The 23773-nt window shown below is 37.0% G+C and overlaps 1 protein-coding gene across 3 annotated transcripts in view; it reads right to left on the bottom strand.

Moving 5' to 3' along the window:
* The window catches only part of LOC124644501 (monocarboxylate transporter 12), a 61738-nt gene that overhangs the window by 7886 nt on the left and 30079 nt on the right, over positions 1 to 23773 (bottom strand). Inside the window, exons 3-8 of one of the 3 annotated variants that reach the window (XM_047183920.1) lie at positions 13949 to 14068; positions 13070 to 13213; positions 12486 to 12612; positions 11719 to 11898; positions 11104 to 11230; positions 1678 to 4224 (exon numbers count right to left, since the gene is read on the bottom strand). In XM_047183920.1, the coding sequence (XP_047039876.1) occupies positions 3103 to 4224; positions 11104 to 11230; positions 11719 to 11898; positions 12486 to 12612; positions 13070 to 13213; positions 13949 to 14068 (1820 nt within the window). In that variant the 3' untranslated portion in view covers positions 1678 to 3102. Of the gene's footprint in view, positions 1 to 1677; positions 4225 to 11103; positions 11231 to 11718; positions 11899 to 12485; positions 12613 to 13069; positions 13214 to 13948; positions 14069 to 23773 lie in introns of those variants that run through there. The other 2 variants (XM_047183919.1, XM_047183921.1) reach the window with 2 other exon arrangements.

Genomic DNA, 23773 nt, shown 5'->3' on the forward strand with positions numbered 1-23773 from the left:
AAACCTTCACTGTTGCAAAAGTCTATTCAATACAAATAATATAAGCCCTAACACAAGGTAGTTTACATATTCAGTTGTTGAGTTCCCTCGACCTTTTTTCGTCTCCATCATTAGGTCAGCTCCAAACCTTCATTGTTGCATAGTTTTACCAGACATACACCTCATAGTCAAATTTTTATCCTGTGCATGCCTACAACTTTTAAAAGTTGCCCTGGGTTTCTCAGGGTTTCCATCATCAGATCCTGACCTGATGATTATGGGACCACCTGTGTGGTATACCCTATCAAACAAAAAACGTATTTAATAAAATGGTCCATTAATAGTCCTACGAACGACGTTTTCATAACAGCGCCTGAACAATTTTTAAAGCAGTTTTTTCGTATGAAGGTGTGAAAAAAATAAATTAGAGAGTATGCCATAATTTTTTTAACATTTTTATCTTTTTTTTGAGATACGTCACATTGTTATAGGACGTGGGGCAATTTTGATCCATCTTCTTTCATGACACCAATAGGCATGATGACAAATTTTTAAATTCCTTTGTATGATGTAGGTATACGTCTATTTTATATGAAAAATTATTAATTTTAAGAAAATGCGAAGTTTTTTTATCAAATAATTGCATTTTTCTCTGTCCACTTTGAATCCGGCGCGAAAACGCTTGTCAGTGTCATGTCGTCACTTGTGACGTCACGACTGAAATTACAAGACGCAAGTAAACAACGCTCGTGCAATAATTAAGTTTTTTGTGTTATTAAATATGAATTCGAAAGTGCATAGGTGTTGTGGGGTCCCCCAGTGTAAGAACACATCCAAAACAACTCCTGATAAGTTATTTGTGTACGTTCCTCACAATAAAAAAATACGAAACAAGTGGCTTAAACTTGCAAGACGAGATTCAAAAGCAATATTGCCCAGGGTACAACTTTTTTTTTGTGAAGATCACTTTGATGTAAGTTATTACATAGTTCTCTAGATTCTAGCATAGTTTATAATGTAAATAACTATTTCGAGGTTAGGTTTCATCTCTCATTGTTTTTTAATTAAACTAGTATACTTACATGGAAGTTATAACATTTCTAAATTCAGCTGAACAAAAATCTTTATTTGATGCCAAAAACTTTCCCAGCATTATGATATCAATTCTAGGCAAATTAGCGCTGTTTGCCTTGATAAATCCGGGCTCCATAACTCGTGTTATAAACAATTAATTAATTAAAAACAAAGATCGCAGTGGAAGTTCACAATAACGAAATGTGACGTTCGCGCGCTTTCGCGCGAGTTGTTTTGAGAAATGACGTCACGAGCTCTGATTGGTGTTCAAGATATCATGGCGGATTGCCTTATTTCGTAATTTTATTTTATAAAAATACATATTAATCACATTATTAACAAAGAAAACAATGCGCGTTATATATTCTAAGCTTCAAGTTTAATTTAATAAATATATTATTTTAATGATTTTTGATTACTGTCATCATGCCTATTCTGTTTTAGTTGACTTTTTATATTATTTATTGCTTCGTGGTTACGAACGAAATCTATTAAAATTTCGTCGTCCTCGCTGCTCCAAGAGTTGAAACTCATTTTTTGCGTTGTTCCGAAAAAAAAAACACAAATACGGATTAAAAAAGCTTCACCGCTTTCAATAAAACTTTCACCAAACCATCTGACACCGTCAAGACGGCCGTCATGCAAATGCCGGCACCGCTTTTTGAAGTTACGGTGTCAGTTACCGCTCTCTAGGAAACCGCCCCATTTCGTTTACATAGACAACGTTCTAGTGACGTCATTCACCTCTGTATTATGGCCGCTATATGACTGCACCGCTTTCCTAGGAAACCAAAGCTTACGAGTTATCGTTATATGTAGTCAAACTCACCGTATGCATTTTAAATAATATTTTTGTGCATTTTAAGTTTTCCGGAATGCATATTCTACAAAATGTATACCTAATATATTTTTAACCACAAAAGGGTAACCTTTTCACCATATTCAAGTAAATACAATATCTGTCTGAGTAGCATATAATATCTCCTTTCGATACGAAATAGCATAAGAATCGTTCCTCAAATATCATTATTAGGGTGAAGTACCCAAAGGGTTATTGAAAAAAAATAATGGATAGATTATAGAAAGCCGCAGTTAATCCCTTTACGAAGCGTTACACCTATTGGCTTATTTATTTTGAAGATTAAAATACATATTTTTTTCAATATAACTAGTATACATTGGCAATTTTCAATACTATTCACTTTTTATACAAAGCTGTTTCCTGCGGTTTCGCCCGCTTTTTGAGGAAACTACTTGCGACACGTGTTTCAAGACCATACCACATCCTTCCCCAGGTTTTGAGCTACCTTCATACTAAACCTCATTGAAATTGGTCTCGCCGTTTTATCGTGAAAGCGTAACATACAAACAAATTGAGTTATTTTACTATTTGATACGAAGTAAGAATGAATGAGTAATATGTATAGCTAAATATTATTTACTATTATAAGCACCACAGTTTATAATATATCTTTAATTCAATTGGCATCTCAAGCCATTCATTCACACTTTTCAGAATGTTCTGACATGAAAAAAAAAAAGTAAGAATATCATTCGTCAGTTGAATTATTTCAGCCTAAAAATGTCATTAACATTAAGTAAGGTCAGACGTATGGTCGTTCTGACTTTTCTGATTAGTCATACTTCAAATATTCACAAAATGAAGTACTTTTAATCATCTCTTTAAATGTACATTTGTACACAGTTTTTGACCGTTCTGACTTTTCAAAACTTCTGACATATAAACTAAGTACCTTTAAACAATTACCGTCTTACCACAAAAACTTTTTAACGTCAGTTTAAGACTTGTCTAAAAAATGTCAAATTATGACGTTGACATATGGTTCATTTTGGAGACACATTTTTTTTAGACAAGTGTAAAACAGTGGTTAAAGTTTTTGTAGTAAGGCCATCAGTATTTTTCCCATGCATTTGTACACAGATTTTAACTGTTCTGACTTTTCAAGAAAAGGTCTGACATACACACTAAATACAGTCCTTAAAACATATTTTCGAAACTCATAAACTTAAGTATTATCAAGTGACAAACTAAACCTTTTGTCCTTGTAAACCTTCTTTTCTAGCTTTTTCCTGCTTATGTTTATTAATTAAAGGCATTAAAAGCCACAGAGAAGCCCCACATATAAAAATCAGACCAAAAGTCAGAAACATTTTGGTAAAATTCTTGTCTCTCTCAAACCAGAGACCGCAGATCGGAGGTCCGACTAACTGGAGTAGACCGTTGACAAACAGACTTATTCCGTAAGTAGACATTAGTCTTTCTACTCCTAAAATTTCTGCCATTACTAACGTAGTTACACTATTATTTACTCCAGAAGCGAGCCCAAATAAAGCGCAAAAAACGCTTATAGCAACATAAGATTGTAAGAACGGAATAATAGCTAGCGTAATACCGGAAAATAAAAGACCACCTACGAAGTAAAAACTCTTAGGAATTAAATTTAAATCGCATAGCGCTGAACCACCGATACGTCCGACTAGGTCTAAAGCGGAAACTGTACTAAGTAGATACGCACCTCGAGCCTTATCGAACCCAATATTTTGAGCATGTGAAGGTAGTAATATAATAAAATTTGTGCACGATATAGCTACAGTACTACTAGAAATTAAAATCACTAAATAAGTCGGGTCTTTTAAAAGAGTTAAATCAAAGAATTTATTGCCTTCCGTCTTTTTAGAAGATTTTTTCTTTTTGCAGCAAAAGCAGCAGTAAGCTACATCAGCCACACTCTCAGTGACCGATCTCAACGAGAATTGAGACGCAAATTCGTTGGGTTGCTCAAAAGCTGATAAAGTAGACCCGTGAAACGGGGTAGCAGATACATGAGCAAAACTTGACGTGGAAAAATTTCTTTTAGGTCCTGTGGTCGCCGTGCTCAATTTACGACTAAAACCTTCTTGGGACCCCAACTTCTTTAACATCCCATCGCTTATAGAAGAGGAACTATAAGTAGTTTTAGGTATAGGTCTAGTATATGACAGTTTTCTCTTTGAAGGGTTGTGACGTAATTGCTGTGATGACGTCATGCTTTGTATATTGGTTATAGACGGTTTTTTATCCGGTGTGTGACCGTTTTCGATCTGTTCAGGCGTTGTGACAGTCATTTGGAATGACTCGATCGGTTCTTCTTCTTCGAATAAGATGTCGTCCTGTGAAATGGTTTTGCGTGATTAGTTTTGTGTTTTTAAAGGTTCTTTTCTTAATTGGGGAGATAAATATGTGTACTGATGTATAGGAATTGGTATTGTTATAAATTATTTTGGGATGTAGCTTGAAACCAACTACACTCATCATCATCTTCCGAGCCTTCTTTCCAACTATGTTGAGGTCGGCTTCCAGTCTAACCGGATTCAGCTGAGTACCAGTGCTTTACAAGAAGCGACTGCCTATCTGACCTCCTCAAACCCAGTTACCCGGGCAACCCGATACCCTTTGGTTAGATAGTAAGAACCCACCCAAAACAAAAATGTGAAAGACTGCCAAGTTCGATAATATGGGAACGCTTCGCCTATAAAAGAAGTGAGATCTGAATAAGTACCAAGTTCCATACACATACCTCAGTTAAAAATAGTTACTTTTTAATTATGTTACTTGGCAAGTTTTCACATACCTTGTTATAAACCTACTAAACGCAATGAATCAAGTATTTAATTTTCTGTTAAAACTTGCCAAGTAACATCATTAAAAAGTAACTATTTTTAACTGAGGTATGTGTATGGAACTTGGTACTTATTCAGATCTCACTTCTTTTATAGGCGAAGCGTTCCCATATTATCGAACTTGGCAGTCTTTCACATTTTTGTTTTGGGTGGGATTTCATTCATTTTTGTAAGGTTGTTTATTTTATTTTTTTCATATGACTAAGTTAGTTAAGGAAATGACTCATTTATACTATCTTTCAGGTTTTTGAATATGCACTATGCTTCTTACAAAGAAATGAACTAGATTAACTAAATGGACTAGATTTACCAACTGACTGACATGACATGTTATCATATATTTTGTTCGTGGATCAAAGTTACACATTCGTTATTTTCGAAAGTGGCTCACACTTGGCCGTTTTCAGTTTTTACTTTACTTTGACTAAATGCAAACCTTTGTAACGAATTTCAGATCGGTACGACCATTCGAAGATATACTATATAAATATAGATCAATTTAGTTCGTTTTAGTTCCTTAGGGGTATAAAACACCAAATTTTTTTTAAAACCGACTCACACTTGACCATTTTCAGATTTTTCCCTTTACCTTGACATAAAGACCTACCTCCATGCCAAATTTCAAGTCAATACGACCATTGGAAGTGGTCTAGGTTTTTGATGAGTGAGTCAGTCAGTCAGTCAGTCAGTGAGTGTATAGTAAAAATAGCGATTTTCTGACGTCAATATCTCAAGACCTACAAACGGTATATTAATGAAATTTTGTATTTAAGATAAGTGAGGGGGTCTCAACAGATACTTGAAATTTGATATGCGTAAATAAAATAGATTTTGAGTTATAGGGTGTTCGAATTTGGCCCGAAATGGTTCGTGTAATATAACCCACGGCCGGTGTGTCGCTTTTTTTGCTCGAACTTGGCGGACACACTGCCGTGTGTCTAGATTGGAACTGTTTTAATTTTACGTAATTATTAATTTATTGAAATAAAAGCCAACATGGACCAATTACAAATTACCAATTTTAAATTATTTGAGAGAATTTTGGGATGTAGCTTGAAACCAACTACACTCGCGAGCAAAAAAATGGAATCACCCCCTTGTACTATACAAATACAATGTAGAATTTTTCAGCTAAGCTCGATTCTTTTTCGCCCGATTGTCGTTGCGGTAAATAAAGATGATTAGCTCTTGAAATACGGAAATGATTTTTTTGTTTCTACCCTTAATTTGAAGCTGAAAGTATAGGCTTTTAAACGAGACCATACACATTTAATAGTAAATATTGTATCATTGGCAATCGTTGTAATTGTATAGCGCTAGGGGGCGATTCAATTTTTTTGCTCAGGAGTGTATTTTGATGTTTCGAAAGCCCTTTCATATGCCTATTTGAAATAATAAAAATTGACTTTGAAAGATATTTCAGTTCGGATTTTGGTATATTTTTATACTTTAAAATTATTAGGTAATTCCTGGTGACATAAACTATTTTTTGGACCATCAGTACACATATTTATACAAATAAATATTATAGTATAACAAATATATTATAGAGGCTGTTTTTTTAACAATATCATATATACATGGTGTGCTTTTAACGCCAGCAAGCTTGCATATCTATTAAAACCTGTGTTTTCATTTATTTATTTACATGCATATTTTAAACATTTAAATATATTATATATTTAAAACCGCTGTTAGGTAAGTGTTTTATTTACAGGTTAATTTCTGCAAAATGGCTCATAATTTTATTTCTTAAAAATAAAATTAATATTGGTATATGATTTTTTAATTCTTATTGACTTATGAGCCATTTTACACAAAGATGGTGTTGACCTAATACCTCTAATATAGAAGGATAGTGGTATATTTAGGTTAAAATACCAGCTAATAAAAAATCTGGCTGTTTTTTATATCCCAAAAACCACAATTTAAACATGCACTAAGTAGTTTTATTTACAAAAAAACACTACATCCAACCTTTTTGCTAATAATTTACATATAAGGGGAAAAAATAATATTTTCTCTGGCAACACCATGAAACGTTATTAACGTATAATCACTTTCGTTATCAACCTGTTATTTTAACACGTTATTTTAAGCGTTAGCACATTAACGGTTACTTTACATTGTATAAAATAAAATGCGTATTTTTGAAAATGAAACAAAAACTCTGTATGAATGATGAATAAGAATATCGTCCTGTATTCATTTACTTAAACTATTTACTACATTAAAATAAATACTATAGGCGATACGGTTGAAAAATAGTTATAACTCCGTCTTATAGATAATTCTAAAATATCATCCTCCGAGCCTTTTTCCCAACTATGTTGGTGTCGGCTTCCAGTCTAACCGGATGTAGCTGAGTACCAGTGTGCCACAAGGAGCGATTGCCCTATCTGACCTCCTCAACCCAGTTACCCGGGCAACCCAACACCCCTTGGTTAGACTGGTGTCAGACTTACTGGCTTCTGACTACCCGTAACGACTGATAAGGATGTTCAATGGCAGATACATAATTCTAAAATAATTGAAATGTAATTATTCTTTTCTTTTATAATCAAATAATAACGAAGTTACAACACGTTTTAATTAAGAGCTATTTTACTTTTAGATGAAAACACCAAGTGATGTCACATGAATTCTCAACCTTTAATGCCTTATGTCGTTACACATAAATATATTTTCGCATCTATAAAAGACATTACGTTCCATGCTAAATGTTACAGAATTTTTATCGTCCCACTGCTGGGCTGCCGCCTCCTCTCAAGCGGAGAAGGATTCAGCGTTAATCACCACGCTTGCTCAATGCGGGTTGCTGATTTCAGATTTTATAGTCCAGGTTTCCTCAAGATGTTTTCCTTCACCTTTTTATCAGCCTTTGGTGTCTAAGATATACTTAGAAAGTACATACAAACTTAGAAAAGTTGCATTGGTACTTGTCTGAGCTGGAATCGAATCCACACCCTCATACTCGAGAGGTTGGTTCTTTACCCTCTAGGCCACCACGACTCCCTATATAAGTTACTAAGACAAAAATATTATGTTCCCTAAACTAAGTTGAATTGTAACTGAATACAGGTGATACAAGGAAAGTGATTATTTTCTGATTTTAATGGAAATGTTAGTGAGTTTCAAAGCAAAGCGAACATGAGGCCTTTGGATAATCTTGTCAATTTAGATTATTATTATTTGTACAGGATGAGAATTTCCTTTCACATTGAATTAAAGTTTAAATATGTAACACCACTTTCAAGGATTTTTAAAAAATTGTAAGCAGTTTTCAATATGATTTTAAAAGTCAAAACATAACTTTCTGTATATTTTTTATGGATGTCGAATTTCGTATGTAGATATTGAAGTGCTCAAATGGATACATTTAATTGGCATCTTTAACATTAGGACAAATATTTTGATAAATAAAGGTCAGTGAAAAAAATCTCATCCGTGTACAATTTTTGTTCAAAGATAATTTGTACTAAGAACTAATTAAATATTTCTACAAAAGAAAAACATAAAATAATAATATTCTACATTAACATGTTTTCTACAGTAACAATGAATTTTCATAAATAGGTACTGAAAATATTTGCTCAAAAATCAGAACTTATGAAAAATAATAAATGTCTCTTTTTCACTAATTTCAAACGATAAGACCTAAATTCATGACAACCCAAAACGCAGTTTTCTTAATACAATCGTTCACTATAAATTTTCATGTTCAGATTTCAAAGAAAAACAGACGTTTATGTCTTCATATTTTGGGCCTTATTAAAAGAAAGATTCGTAAGTTTACTTATTTGAATTTCATCATTATCAGACCCTCGTAAAAATATTTTATTTCTATACTAAAATGTCACATGAAAGTCTACTGGTTAGTAAAACAACAGTACGAAACTACAAAAAAACAGGACGGACAAACATAAAATCTACGAATATTTTAGGTCGGTCATAGCTTCTCAATTCTACTCATTGATATACAAAAAAAACCAAGAAGAAACACACTCAACGTCTCAAAAACGTCCTCACCAAATGAGCGCAACATTCAGAATTATGCGCTCATTTTCTTTGTCCTAGCCGACCACTTCGGTCGTAAAGTTGTATTGCTTCGACTACAGTGCGTTGTAATAACGACTTTAAGCAATTCGCGTAAAGTTGAACTTGCAATAACGTATGCTTGTACCTTATAGAAAGAGACAGAATTCGTGTTCAGGGACACTTTTGAGCGTTACTTATATTCGAAACTGTTCATCTTGGGTTTTTGTATATCAATGGATCAGCATTTAGGGAACACAATACGAATTTCGTTTTCACCAAAGTTTAAGTGGCCCTTATAACCTTTATTATTGTGGGAGCCCTTATTCTAAGTGACACTTAGTTAGGGGAACGTTAAGAGATTGTTGGTGAAAACGGGCATAAGCCTAACAAAGATATTTATTAATTCATTTATTATTTTTATTTATTTTATTGCAAATTAGATAACGCAACAGCAGCAAAAGCGAAAATTTTGTTAAAATAACTAATACATAAGTATAGTTCGTTTAAAATAAATTAAGAAATAAAAAAACTCTATTTCCAGCGCTTTCAATCTTTTTTCAATAACTCTTAAACAATACTAGCTAAAAAAACATTTTTTCAATAATTAATTATTTACAAGAAACCACTCAAAAAAAGATTGAATAAGCTGCAAAAAGAGTTCCCAATATTTTTCAAAATTCATTTTAAACGAAATATACAAGGTGTTGATTTGCATTTGTGCCATAGTTCAGCAGGAGGACATACAATACGTAAATAATCGATTGGAATTACAGTAGATGAGAAATAGCTAATATGCACTGCCTTTTTTGTCATTGTAATGTCGTAGTATTTCAGAAGTAATCCAATTTTATGAATGAAATTTATGAATGATCGTTGCGTATTCTTTGTGTTTGCGTTTGTGTGAGGGCGCAGCACGGTTTTAAGGCCAGTAACACACGCGCCAAGTTTAAATACGGCAAGATGACACAGACGGAATTCGGAAAAAAATAAATAAAAAAAAATTAGGTACCAATTTTTTTGTTGATTTGGGTCGAGAATCACTAGCATAATTACGTCCTTGACTATGGCACGGATGCAAATCAACAGCTTGTATATCGAAGCATGTTAGATACGCCCAATACGTTCCAATCACGGAGAAAGGACGAGCGGAGATGCCATAAGGCAGGCAGGCCGGACGCCTTCTAGGTCAAATACATGACCAAAACGATCCGTTACGAGTCAACTAACAAAGCGTTCGGGACCTTGACATTTCTGTCAATGATTTTAGGTTGCACAAACAATTACCGGGTTTCAAAAAAGGCGTATAAGGACGGAGCAAGTAACGTTCGTCGTCCCCCTCGCGCGGGTGCGAGGGGGACGACGAACGTGCGTGCGTGACGAACGTGCGATGTTGTCGCGCTACTTTCTTAGGAGATTTTGCGTTATGACATCTTTTTTTTTAACGACGTCAAAAATCATCAAATGACCCATCCCGCTGTGGGTTAGCAGCGGTGAGGGAGTGTCAGACTCTTACTGACTAAAACCGTCGTGTTCCGTCGTAGGCCTTTTATGTACCAGCGCCGCGGTAACTCGCGCGAACAATCCCGCAGCCCCGGCAGACGCGTTATGACATCTCCGCTAGTTTTGTTCTGCGTGATTCTCAACAAAAGGAAGCTATGACCATAACATATACATACACATATAAAAACATATAATAAAAATGAATTTTGCTTACTTTACGCAGATGTCACCATGAGGCTCACTTGAGCAAGTTTCATTTTCAAAAACAAAACACCTTATTTTTTTGTATATCAAAAAAATATTTTTTTTTATTTTTTCTCGCGTTTTTTTGTAACGGATATTTCTTTTTACTATGTATTACATAAACGACGATCATATTTTTTTGTCGAGAAATACAACCTCTCTTTTGGCAAAGATTGAAAAAAGTTGTTAACTTTTCGCACGAGAAAAAATTTTGAACGATTTTTAATACTATATTGTTAGAAATAATAGTTAATATTAAATGAGTAAATATAACAATTTTAACACAAACATTAACTGCGAATTTAAAATAAATATAACCTGAAATTATTTTTCATCAAACTCAAATTGTGACAAAAATTACACAAAAATCGAAAACTTATTGGAATTCCGATAATCCCCAAACTTAAAATTAACTGCAAAACTTTTGATAAAGCTGGAAACTATTTGACAACACTGGAAACCCCATCAAAACTAGCCAAACACCCAAAAAAACATCATTCTAATCAATTCCAGACAATTTGACATAACTGGAACACATTCCAGCTTCATCAAAACTTTCGCCAACTTCATCAAATTCATCAAACTGACCTGTGGACCGTCCTCGTCTTCTTCCGGCTCCTTGTACTTCCTCACCATGTGTTCTTCCACTGGCTGGAAGAGCAATGCTGCTGCCCAGACGTTGAGCATAATACCACCCAGAATTAGGACTGCACCCCTGGAAATAATGGGTGATTGGTTTAGAATGGGTGGACATGTAAAGTATACGTTAAGGTGGAATATACGACATAATATTAAACAGAGGTAACATTTTTTCTAATCGCTCCAAAACTACTGACAAGATTTGAAAAAATTCTTCACTTTTAGGAAGCTACACTTTTCAGGGGCTACATTTTGTGCGAGTACGGAAAGTATTTTTCGTGGGACCCGAGTGAAAACCGTAGACAGTAACTAGTTATATTACAAAAAAAAAAATGATTTCATTTTAACTGTCTATCCGTCACGCTTTCACACCAAAACTACTGGACCGTTTTATATGAGATCTGTTACACAGATATAGAGAGATAGTCTAGACCCTGAGAAAAGACAAAGGCTCCTTTTGTATCCGGTTGCGGGAAGTGGTTCCCTCGATACGTTACGATAGGTGAAATCGATGGCAAATCTATATACATATGAATAAGTCAGCAATTTAAAAGATATACTCACTTATAACCATACTCTTCAAGCAGGTACCTCAACACGGGCGGCAGTATAATACTTCCAAAGGCGCTCCCAGACATACAGATGCCGTTAGCAAGCCCTCTCAGACGAACGAAGTATGACGTCACTATGTAGACTGTAGGAGGGAAGGCTAGACCAGCGCCTGTGCCTACCATCGCGCCGAAACTGAAAAAATTAAAAAATAATTTAAAATTAAAAGAAAAACACGCTTTTATCAATGCACGTAAGAATCATTGAAAAACTTTTCTAATAAGTCCAAATTCAGTTATGTTATGTTATGTTACATCATAACTCAAACTCAAAAACGTTTTCCGAAGTTCAAAACAAAAGACAGTCCCCAAAACGCCCACCCTTCACCACTTCCTATGTGTTATTGCTGGGAAAAAGTGGTGGAAAAAACTCCCCAGCAACACATGTCTGTCTGTTGGATTTGAAGATCTATGATGATGATATCCTCCTAGCCGATTATCGGCTACGGCTGTTCTCATGTAAGGAGATTAGCCAGCGCAGGACTTATTATAATGCACGAGCATTTGCTTGGACACAGGTGCACTCACTACTCCTTCATTCCATAGCGCGATGGGACGACAATCCGACACCACCGGAGAGAGATCACAAGCAGGGCCGACATTAACGTGCTCTCCGATGCACGGGTGTATTAATCACTAACTTCCAGACTCCTGCTGCTTTGTGAAAGTCTTGATACAAATTCGTCACATAAAATTTTACAAAAAGACAGTTTTTAAACTCACCTAAAATACAAATAGGTGATAGAAAAGGCGCAACTACTGAATATCATGCCGAACGCCGCGAAACTGCCGCCGATCAGCGTCACTGTTCTATACGACCACTTCACCGATAGGATCGATGATAGAGGTCCTGGAATTTGAGTAATTATAAATTAATAATATGGAGTTTAGAGAAAAAATATAATAGGATCGAAATCCTATGTGCTATCAAATGTTCCGAGTAATACAGATGGGGCAAGAGTAACACGAAAAAAGAGAGGCGTCACAAGTGAGGTTAGGGGGGAGACAGGAGAGCTAAAGGGGGAGAGAGAGGCAGATAGGGAGCAGGGAAGTAGGGAGTCAGGGACCGGGTATGCTAATTAGAAAGAGAGGGAGGGAAGGGGAGGGGAACCAATGTGGCAGAGGCCGCGACGGGGACGAAGGATAGATAGGAAGAGAGGGGGCGGAAGGTAGAACACAGGGGGCGGAAAGAGATTGGACGAGAGATAGAGAACGAGAGATTGAGGATAAAGGGACAGGGGGTAAAAAGTCACCAGACATACATATCTTGTCTGCTAGAAAACCACTGCGTTACTTCATAAACTTACCCAAACTACTGTACAAGAAGTAGCACAGAGCGACAATTCCTGACGACGCAGATGCACTAGACTGGAACACATCGTTGAACTCCACCAATAAGACGCCGAAAGACTTGATAGTGCCAGGTATTAGGATGTTCACTAGTGTTGCACCTGTGAAACGAAAAGTTTATGTAGGTTAAATCTATACTAATATTATGAAGAGGAAAAAAAATTGTTTGCTTGGCTCCGATACTATTGAACGGATTTGAAAAATTCTTTCCGGCTGAAGGCGTCTTCAAATAAGTCGCAAAGACCTGTAGCGCGAAAGCAGAACGTGAAAATTCATAGTAAACAATTATTTCAAGAACTCTGACTATTATTTTGTCGGTGAACGAGGGCATTACAGCAATTTTCGGTCATAGCAACTGTTCTCGAAGGAGATCTAGCTCTCAAATTAATCCACTGTCAAAAAACTATTTCAATACTACATAGTATAAACAAAGTAACTTTATCTGTCCCTATAAGCTTACATCTCTAAAACTACTAGATACCGATTTTGATAAGGTTTTTAGACAGAGTGATTGAAGAGAAGAGGAAGGTTTGTATGTGTATTAACATCCATTAAATAGTAGAGAAATACTGTTACCCGTGCGAAGCCGGGACGGATCGCTAGTCCACACTAATATTACAAAGAGGAAAACTTTGTTTGTAATGAATAGGCTCAAAAACTACTGGACAGTTTTTAAAAATTCTTTCACCATTCGAAAGCTACATTATCCACGAGTAACATAGGCTATATTTTATCCCGGTACGGGCAGTAGTTACCACGGGACGCGGGTGAAACCGCGGGAAAACGGCTAGTATACTATAAATCTAAGATAACAAACGCCACTGGTGGCAGATTACCTACGAGTACACACCATCCCCATTTGCCATCAGGTGGTACCATCTCCCAGTCGCGTTCCGGCGCAGGACCGATAGTGAACCGGCCTCCGCCCACCGCATTGGAGTCTTCCGGTAACTTAACTGTGGAAAGAAATAGGAGAATACGTTAATAATGGCGTTAATATCATTTTTTTTAAGTTTGTATGTACTTTCTAAGTATATCTTAGACACTTTTTTTTTAACGACGTCAAAAATCATCAAATGACTCCACCCGCTGTGGGTTAGCAGCGGTGAGGGAGTGTCAGACTCTTACTGACTAAAAACCGTCGTGTTCCGTCGTGGGCCTTTTATGTACCAGGGCCGCGGTATCTCTTTCGAACAACCCGCAGCCCCGGCAGGCCCTGGCCCTACTGGGCCCCGCTGGGGTTATCTTGAGGAAACCTGGACTATAAAGTCTGGAATCACCAACCCGCATTGAGCAAGCGTGGTGATTAATGCTCAATCCTTCTCCGTGTGAGAGGAGGCCGCAGCCCAGCAGTGGGACGATAAAAAGGCTGTAACGTTAATATCACGGCGGATCTTGTCGGTACGGAGAACAGTCAGCTGCGCAGGACATATTATAGTTTGGGCACATTTGCTTGGACACAGGTGCACTCACTATTCCTTCACTCTCAAAGCGCGATGGGACGACAATCCCCCACCACCGGAGAGAGATCACAAGCAGGATCTACATTTACATGCTCCAATGCAAGGATGTATCACTACCAACTTCCACATACGGTCTATGTTACTTAACTCACAAATCGATTTTGGTCTGACCCGGGAATCGGAGTTATCAGACAGACGAGGCATTAGAGTACAACCAAACAAATACGTTTCCTATTCATTATATGTATAGATTTTAAACGAGAGGATAGAATAAGCAGTCTAGACGCTCCCTTAGATACAATGATCAACACATTTTGCCATGACTCACTATTTCCTTTGAAAGTTTTGGCCAAATATTTATCTAACGAAGAAAACATGGTGCGAGCCAAGATTTTCGTAATTATTCAAAGACCTCGCAATTAGCAACTCATGGTTTTAGCAGACATTAAATAAAAACAGACTAAGGCAACATAGATATAAAAGAAATAATATATTCTTAACATCATCTGTCTAGCCTTTTCTCAACTATATTGTGGTCGGCTTGCAGTCTTTACATCGTCTCATGTCTGCCTATCAGGCCTCCTCTACCCAGTTAGCTGCTTGGGCTAACCTTGAGCAGCCCTAGATAAGACCGGTTGTGAGACTTCCCGCCATCTATATTATTATTGTGTGTCAGTTGTAATATCAGTCATATCAGGATAAAGTAATTTCTTCAAAAACACTTTTTACAACAAAAATAAATCGACTTCGGTAATAACCTAAAACCGTCTCCTAAGTCAGACAAATACTACGCTAAACCTGATCAAAATCGGTTCAGCCAAACGCAAGATAATCGCTCACAAACATACACACAGAACTAACAGAACCTCCTTATTTTGTAGTCGGTCAGAACCACGAGTGCAACCGCGGTACAAACCTATATTAATCAGTGTTTAACCCAAAGCAGGGTTACTAGTGCAAGTTAAAAACTGTAATATTTATAGCTACACCCACACTGGTTGGAAAGGCGCCAATTTTTGGAACTGGAGACCAGAATTATACGGGAGGGTATTTCGTCAAGCGAGTTTGCCTAAATTAGCCGTTTTGTGGTGTGAAGGTTGTAACAATGGAAAATAAGAAATACGCGACATAAAAGGGGGAATACGAAGAGTATTTATAATTAAACAAATTAAAAAAAAATTGTCTGTACCCTGCACAGAAACTACTTTGATTTGAAAAAAAAGAATCATTAACTATTTGGGAAGCTACACTTTCTCCGGTGAGCTTCTTCTTCTATCTTTCTGAGCTGGATGCGAGCAGCCGAAAATCGATCTCAGTGGCGTGCACTTGGAGAGGCCTATGTCCAGCAGTGGACTGCTATAGGCTGATGATGACTGTATCACGGAATCTCGAAGTTCAAAATGCCGAAATACTGAAGCCATAAAGTACACAAGATCGATGCACGTGACTTAGAATGTACGCTACATCGAAGTACTGAATTGCGAATGTTCATGATACCGATGTACGGAATATCGAAAGTTTGTTATAGCGAAGTACGTGATTGCGATTGTTCTGAATCCCGGTGTACGGAATATCGAAAGTTTGTGACACCGAAGTACCTAATATCGAAGGGTTTAAAATCACGGTATCTGCGGTAATTGGTAATATATACCGGAAATGCTTTAAATATCGTATTTTGATCAATTTCCAGTAAAAAATTCATTGCTTTAATGTACTTGTCTTAAATCTACGAGATCTTATGTTGTTATTCCACGACTTTGTTTTCGATTTCTGTCGTGATTCACATTTATTCATCATTATTTGCCGAGCCTTTCCCAACAACCACCCACCCACCCAACATTGTATTGAGGTCTGCATTATATATTATATACACTTTTTGTTTTCAGCATTGTATTGGGGCCAGCTTCCAATCGGAGCATCAATGTTTTACAAGGAGCGACAACATAAGATCTCGTAGACCGACCCCAACATTGTTGTTGGGGAAAGGCTAGGCTCAATATAATGCAGACCTCAATACAATGTTAGGTGGGTGGGTGGTTGTTGGGAAAGGCTCAGCAAATAATGATGAATAAATGTGAACCACGACAGAAATCGAAAACAAAGTCGTGGAATAACAACATAAGATCTCGTAGATTTAACACAAGTACATTAAAGCAATGCATTTTTTACTGGAAATTGATCAAAATACGATATTTAAAGCATTTCCGGTATATATTACCAATTACCGCAGATACCGTGATTTTAAACCCTTCGATATTAGGTACTTCGGTGTCACAAACTTTCGATATTCCGTACATCGGGACTCAGAACAATCGTAATCACGTACTTCGCTATAACAAACTTTCGATATTCCGTACATTGGTATCATGAACATTCGCAATTCAGTACTTCGATGTAGCGTACATTCTATGTCACGTGCATCGATCTTGTGTACTTTATGGCTTCAGTACTTCGGCATTTTAAACTTCGAGATTCCGTGATACAGTCGCTGATGATGACTTTCTCCGGGTGACAAAGACTACATTCTTTTCGAGTACAGAAAGGATTTTGCGAGGGACAGGGATGAAATCGTATAGACTTTAGTTATAAATATAAGCGCCGACAACAAAACGGTATTTGACAACTACATATCCAGTCAAGTTCTTCTATGAACTTTCAAAAACATAGTGTATTCTATGCAATTGGTATGAAAATGCAAACTACGTCTAATTTTTTTTTCGATAGTAAGTATCTAAATAAAAGTTCCACGTGACCCAATTAACACTTGGCCAGTTTCTTTCCAACAGTTATGGAATTGGCTCGTTGCCAGGCTGCAGGTCATAACTTCTATAAACGTATATAAAATAACATTATTTATTATGGTTATTAAACTTTTTTAAACTTTGCACTTTTCAAATTCACTGATTTGTTACAAGTTGAAGATGCATCTTTGATGGAAAGAACTACGTTTATGTTCAGCCTAAGGAGTTAGGAAAGATACATCAACCTTAACTATATTGGGGTCGACTGCCAGTCTAATCGGATGCAGCTGAGTACCAGTGTGCCACATGGAGCGACTGCCCAATCTGAACTTCTCAACCCAGGTACCCGGGCAACCCAATACCTCTAGGGAAGACTGGTAGTGAGGCTTACTGGCTTGTGAATACGAACCCGTAACGACTGCCAAAGATGTTCAAATGACAGCCGGTATCCACTAATTTAACGTTGACATCAAAAAGGGCGATAGTATTTAAGATAATTCTTCAGGCAAAGTAAAACAAACATCCGATTTCAACAATTCTATCTGTTGATTTACATACAAGAGATAGGAATTTGAAATTACTTGTCTAGGCTCAAAAATGTATCTTTACTAAAAGATAGATCGGTTTTTGAAATCTGCACTAACGAAATGTGAACCGCTTGCGTAGATAACGAAGCCGTAAAAAAATAATTACGAATTCTATTTCCTCCATCCATTTACATTCTGAACGGTTTTCGACGTAATTGATTGAATTAAGAGGAATATGGTAAATGGCGTAAATTATAGCTGATATTAATGAATAGCCTTCGTGGTGGCCCAGTGGGTAAAGAACCAACTTCTCAAATATGAGTGTGGGCTTAATTCCAGTTCAGGCAAGTACTTTCTAAGTATAACTTGGACTCCAATGACTGAACAAAGGTAGACAAAAAATATCTCGAGGAAACCTGGACTGTAATGTCTGAAATTACCAACCCGCATTGACCAAGCGTGGTGATTAACGCTCAATCATTCTCCGTGTAAGAAGAGGCCACAGCCCAGCAATAGGCCGATAAAAAGGCTGACGATGACGACGACAGTTATCAAGCAAACAAACTACAACTCGCCTTAACACCGAATTATATCAAGTCTTCCATAAAAATCTTTGCAATACGGCTTTCAGTTTCAGGCGTGCCGTTGTAATAAATTTACACAATCTCTGATCTGACCTCCAAATACATCGTTTTGTTACAGGCGACCGTGAAGTCTAACATCTAAGTAATGTATTATATTTATGGCATTTGAGTAACCTTGAAATCTTGAAGCTAGGACTATTTTTTTCTCTTAAAATGTGATATTTTCGGATGCAATAGGTTCATCTCATACTCCCGTGCCTAAGAGGACACGTAATGCGGCGTCCCTGAACGCTATACTAAGTCGTTGTTACAATAGGCATGGTGACTGAAAAAGAGTAATTAGTCCGTCTTTTAGAAAACCCTAAAATAATGGACGCGTATTTTTTTTCTCTCACAAACAAATAACAACAAAGATACAACACGATTGAATTTTGTGTTACATCACTTCTAAGTACAAATTTTATACAACATGTAACTTAATTAACGCACATCCTGATATTAGTTCGTTCAGAATCGTTTACTGAATCGATTTATATCATTTTTAATATAGGTAATTTTTTATCCCAAAAATAATTAAAACTACGGAAATTATTGTCATATTAACCCTGTACAGTCAAAACAAATTCAAATAGACCGTAACTCAAAGTAATAAGACTTCGTGTATTGTCGGCTTTTTCCGTAGTTTCGTTATGTTGTGTCGAGTCGAGCGGCGCGCGGCGCGATATTTGCGTGCGTAGTAGTATGACCAAAAAGTTCTCCAAGAATTGGTATAACTAATTTAGTAAATAACAATGCATATACATGTTAAATTAAAAATTCAGCGTATGTATTATGATTATAACATAATATTCTAATTAGGGTGTTTGAGGGTGTGCGTTAATTACGTTACATGTTGTACAGCTTTGGCCAAAAGTATTGAGCACCCATGACATCTTTCAGTTTTATGCGGAGTATCAAATAGAAATAAAACAAAACTTTTTTTTTATCTTTAATTTACTATTTATTAATTGAAAATTAATATTTTGTGGGTCCACCCTTTGCCTTAATTACAGCAGAAATTCTTTTTGGTAAACAGCTAACAAGATTTTTACAGTCTTCAGCAGTAATCGCGTTCCATTCTAGGCGTAGGTAGCGTATCAATTCTTCTCTGTTGTTAATTGTGTGCTGCCTAACTCGACGCTTTAATAAATCCCATAAATATTCTATGGGGTTCAGATCTGGCGACTGGGCAGGCCAGTCAAGAAGCTTTATGCTATTTTCCCGAAACCATGTCATAGTGCGGGCAGATTTGTGGCAAGGCGCGTTATCCTGCTGGAATTTATCACTATCCATGTTCGTGTCACCGAAAAGTTTCGTGAATGAAGGCAGCAACGCAGTTTCTAGCACATTTATGTACTTAGAAGAGTCCATGCGGCCCTCACACAGGAACAATTCGCCAACTCCAGAATCGGTCATGCAACCCCAGACCATTATAATGCCGCCACCGTGTTTTACGGTTGGGACCACACACTCTGGCTTAAATTCTTCGCCCACCTGGCGATGCACAAAGGTCACACCAGGTGTACCAAAAATCTGCAATAAAGAGAAAAATATTGAGTTCCGCAAATAAAAAGAACTTCCTCGTATGTGTTTAGAATTTAAACCATTTTATATTATTTTGTGAGGGCATTAAATTGACTTACTCACCTCAAAGTTTGATTCGTCTGACCACACAACATTTGACTAATCTTCAGCGGTGAAGGTTCGGTGTTGTAAGGCCCATTTGTACCGAGCTTTTTTGTTGCTCTAGGAGAGCCATGGCTTGTTCCTAGCTTTACAGCCTTTCAGACCAGCTTCCTGAAGCCTTCTACGAGTAGTTCGAGCAGAAATTGTTTTCTTTATTTGAATTCCAAAGATGGATGGATAAACGATATGATAAGATGGATTAATTAGAATCACAATTTTTTTTACTGTCATCACGCCTATTACACGTCAGAGGCCAGCTTCCTTGGAAATTAAACCTGCAGCTCACTCGAAGACCTCACGAAAGCGGGTGGGTCATAGTTGTGTGTATAAACGCACATGCACTTTGACTTTGTATGCGTAACTTCGGTAACATACAGTAATATCCGAATCCCCGAGTCATACAAAGACAATGTGATTGTACATTTACTCACACACAAGTATGTAATGTCTCACCAGCTTTTGTGAAATAAGTCATACCTACAACAGAAGTAATAAACAAGATTTTCCGTCATAAAATGGTGGCTATATTAATGGCGTGTTCATGCGCCATTAACAGAGAAATAAAATAGGGATCATAACTGCATCTTAAGTTTTATGGACCAATGGCAAAATTAATATTAAAGAAGGAAAATTAACGAGTTTGTCATGTTTCGAATAAATTTACAGTAATAAATAAATCTATACTAATAATAAGGATATATATTTCTTTCAAAATCAAAATTCGTTTATTCAAACTTGGCTGCAAAACAGCAGTTTCCGAACGTCAGAAATTTATAAAAGACAGCCTCTAAAACGCCCGCCCTTCACCACTTCCTATGTGTTTTTGCTGGGAAGAAGAAGTGGCGCAACAAACTCCCCAGCAACTTTTGTTTATAATATCCGCAAGGCTCCGAAACTACTGAAACGATTTGAAAAATGCTTTCACGGTTGCAAAGCCGGGTAACATCCCAATTCCCAACTAATATTATAAATGCAAAAGTAACTCTTGTCTGTCTGTCTGTTGTTGTTGTCTGTGTGTTGTGTCGCTTTCACGTCTAAACCACTGAACAGAGATAGAGTTGACTTTGAGAAAGAACATAGAATAGTTCTCTTGTAAACGCGATATAACCGAACTCTACGCGGGCGAAGCCGCGGGCGGAAACCAGTAAGCTATATTTTATCCCAGTACGGGCAATAGCTCCCACAGAACGCGGGTGAAAACGGTAAGTCCAAAATAAGTGCAAGATATTCACAAAAAATATTTCTTTTGGCATTCGAAGAAGCCTCATTTTTCTATTGAACGTACGTTTCACCCGTATGTTTTCAACTATAAAAGGATTATATTTTTAGATGAGTTTAATTGACTGCAAAGTGTCCAGACTCTTTAAAAACAAACGTTTAAAATTACTCGCTGTTTGTGAAATAAACAAAGAATCCATTATTTACATTCTCATTAATATTATTAAAGCGATACACTGTTTGTCGCGCTTTCATGCCGAAACTACTGTACCATCATCACCTCCCGAACCTTTTCCCAACTATGTTGGGGTCGGCTTCCAGTGTAACCGAATGCAACGGAGTACCAGTGTGCCACAAGGAGCGACTGCCCTATCTGACCTCCTCCACCCAGTCACCCCTTAGCAAGACTGGTTGTCAAACTTTCTGCCTTCTGACTACCCGTAACGACTGCCAAAGATGTTCAAATGACAGCCGTGACCTACAGTTTATCGTGCCTTCCCAAACGAGGAAGAACTAATGGCGTCCACGGCCGATTTCGGCCACGGTGGCTATTCTCATTTAAAGAGATCAGCCAGCTGCGCAGGACATATTATAGTGCACAAGCATTTGCGCAGACACAGGTGCTCTCACTATTTCTTCACTCTCATAACCCGATGGGACGGCAACCCGACACCACCAGAAAGAGATCAGGTGCATGGCCGACATTTACGTGCTCTCCGATGCCCGGGTGAATCAATCACCAATTTCCAGACTACGGGCTGCTTTGTAACCAACGAGGCAGTCAACACGGAACAACTAGCTGTACATAGTACAATTGAGATCACTAGGACTTAGCTACATAATACGGATGACACACAATACACAAAGACACGCCCACTGCGAGTGCAAAACAGCTGTGTATGAGTCACAAAGGCAACGATCGCTCAGTTTTTGTTATTGAACCAGAATTACCTAAACAATGACGGTTATACACAAAGGTAGAATCAGGAAAGAAAAACTGATTTTCTTTGAAAGAATTAAGTTGAACGGTCTTACTCACGGAATAGTACTCATATGGTATTATCCGACAAAATGAATCATCATCCTCCGAGCCTTTTCCCAGCCATGTTGGGGTCGGCTTCCAGTCTAACCGGATGTAGCTGAGTACCAGTGTGCCACAAGGAGCGACTGCCCTATCTGACCCCCTCAACCCAGTTACCCGGGCAACTCAATATCCCTTGGTGAGACTGGCTGTCAGGCTTCTGACTACCCGTAACGACTATCAAAGATGTTCAAACGACACACAAGCACAGCTGTCATCACACATTGCACTGTATTAGTTCTACAAGTAATTTAAAGAAAAAAATCTTTTACAAAAAATATAAAACCGATTAATAACAACCTACAACCTTCTCCTTAATGATGCTGCGTATACTGAAAACCGCATGAAAATCGGTATATCCAAAAGCGAGATACTCGCGCACAAACATACAGAAAATTAAAAAATCAACTGAAAATCTCTTTTTTTTAATCGGGTTTAAAAACATCACATACCGTTTTTCCCATCACAGTTTTTATCACACATAGCACTGTTTCAGATAAAACTGAGCCAATTCTGATGAAATCCAATGAAACTAAATGCTAGATATCGCGTGTTTGCGAACAATTTTGCGTTGTATCCTTGCACGCTAGGTACTAAGGGCTAGTTTAGATGGAACAAGTTATATTTTGAATAGTGGCTGTTCTAAGTACTCGCGTTTCGAAAAAAATATTTCCCGTACCAGGATAAAATATGGCATAAGTTACTCACAAATAATAAATTGGTCTTCTAGTGGTACAGAATTACAAAAACATGTATGACCGGAAGAATTGTCAGAGAAAAAGTACTGAAAGAAATCTATGTACTATCTATACTAACATTATAACTATGTTCGTACCCTAAAAGGCACCGAAACTACGGAACCGATTTCAAAAATTAGGTATTTCAAAGTTTTGACGCTACACTCTTCCCGAAAAACATAGGGTATATTTTATCCGTGGTTCCCAAGGGAGGCGGACGAAACCGCGGGAAAACGGTTACTTATTGATAAAACAAAAGTTTATTTTTTTCTCGTCCTTTATTTTCCCTATTCGTCAATTGTTTCATTAATTTGAACTCCTTCATACTTCATCTATTTCACACATTAATTTATGCTTAACATATCTCATTCATCATTTAACGTTCCTTTTCACTCGTAACACAAAAACGTTCCTCCATACACATTTATACAAAACCAGTCGTCTAGACAAAAAGAATATGTAATATAGGTAAATATAGTGCTTGTTCAGACGGAATTAGTTGATTTACAAGTCTGGACTTTAAGGTAAGTCTATTCAGGACATTGGCCTATATTTCTTAGATAATACTGTAGATCGAAAAACTAA

Source organism: Helicoverpa zea, chromosome 30 (assembly GCF_022581195.2).
Source record: "Helicoverpa zea isolate HzStark_Cry1AcR chromosome 30, ilHelZeax1.1, whole genome shotgun sequence".
NCBI classification, from domain to species: Eukaryota; Metazoa; Arthropoda; class Insecta; order Lepidoptera; family Noctuidae; genus Helicoverpa; species Helicoverpa zea.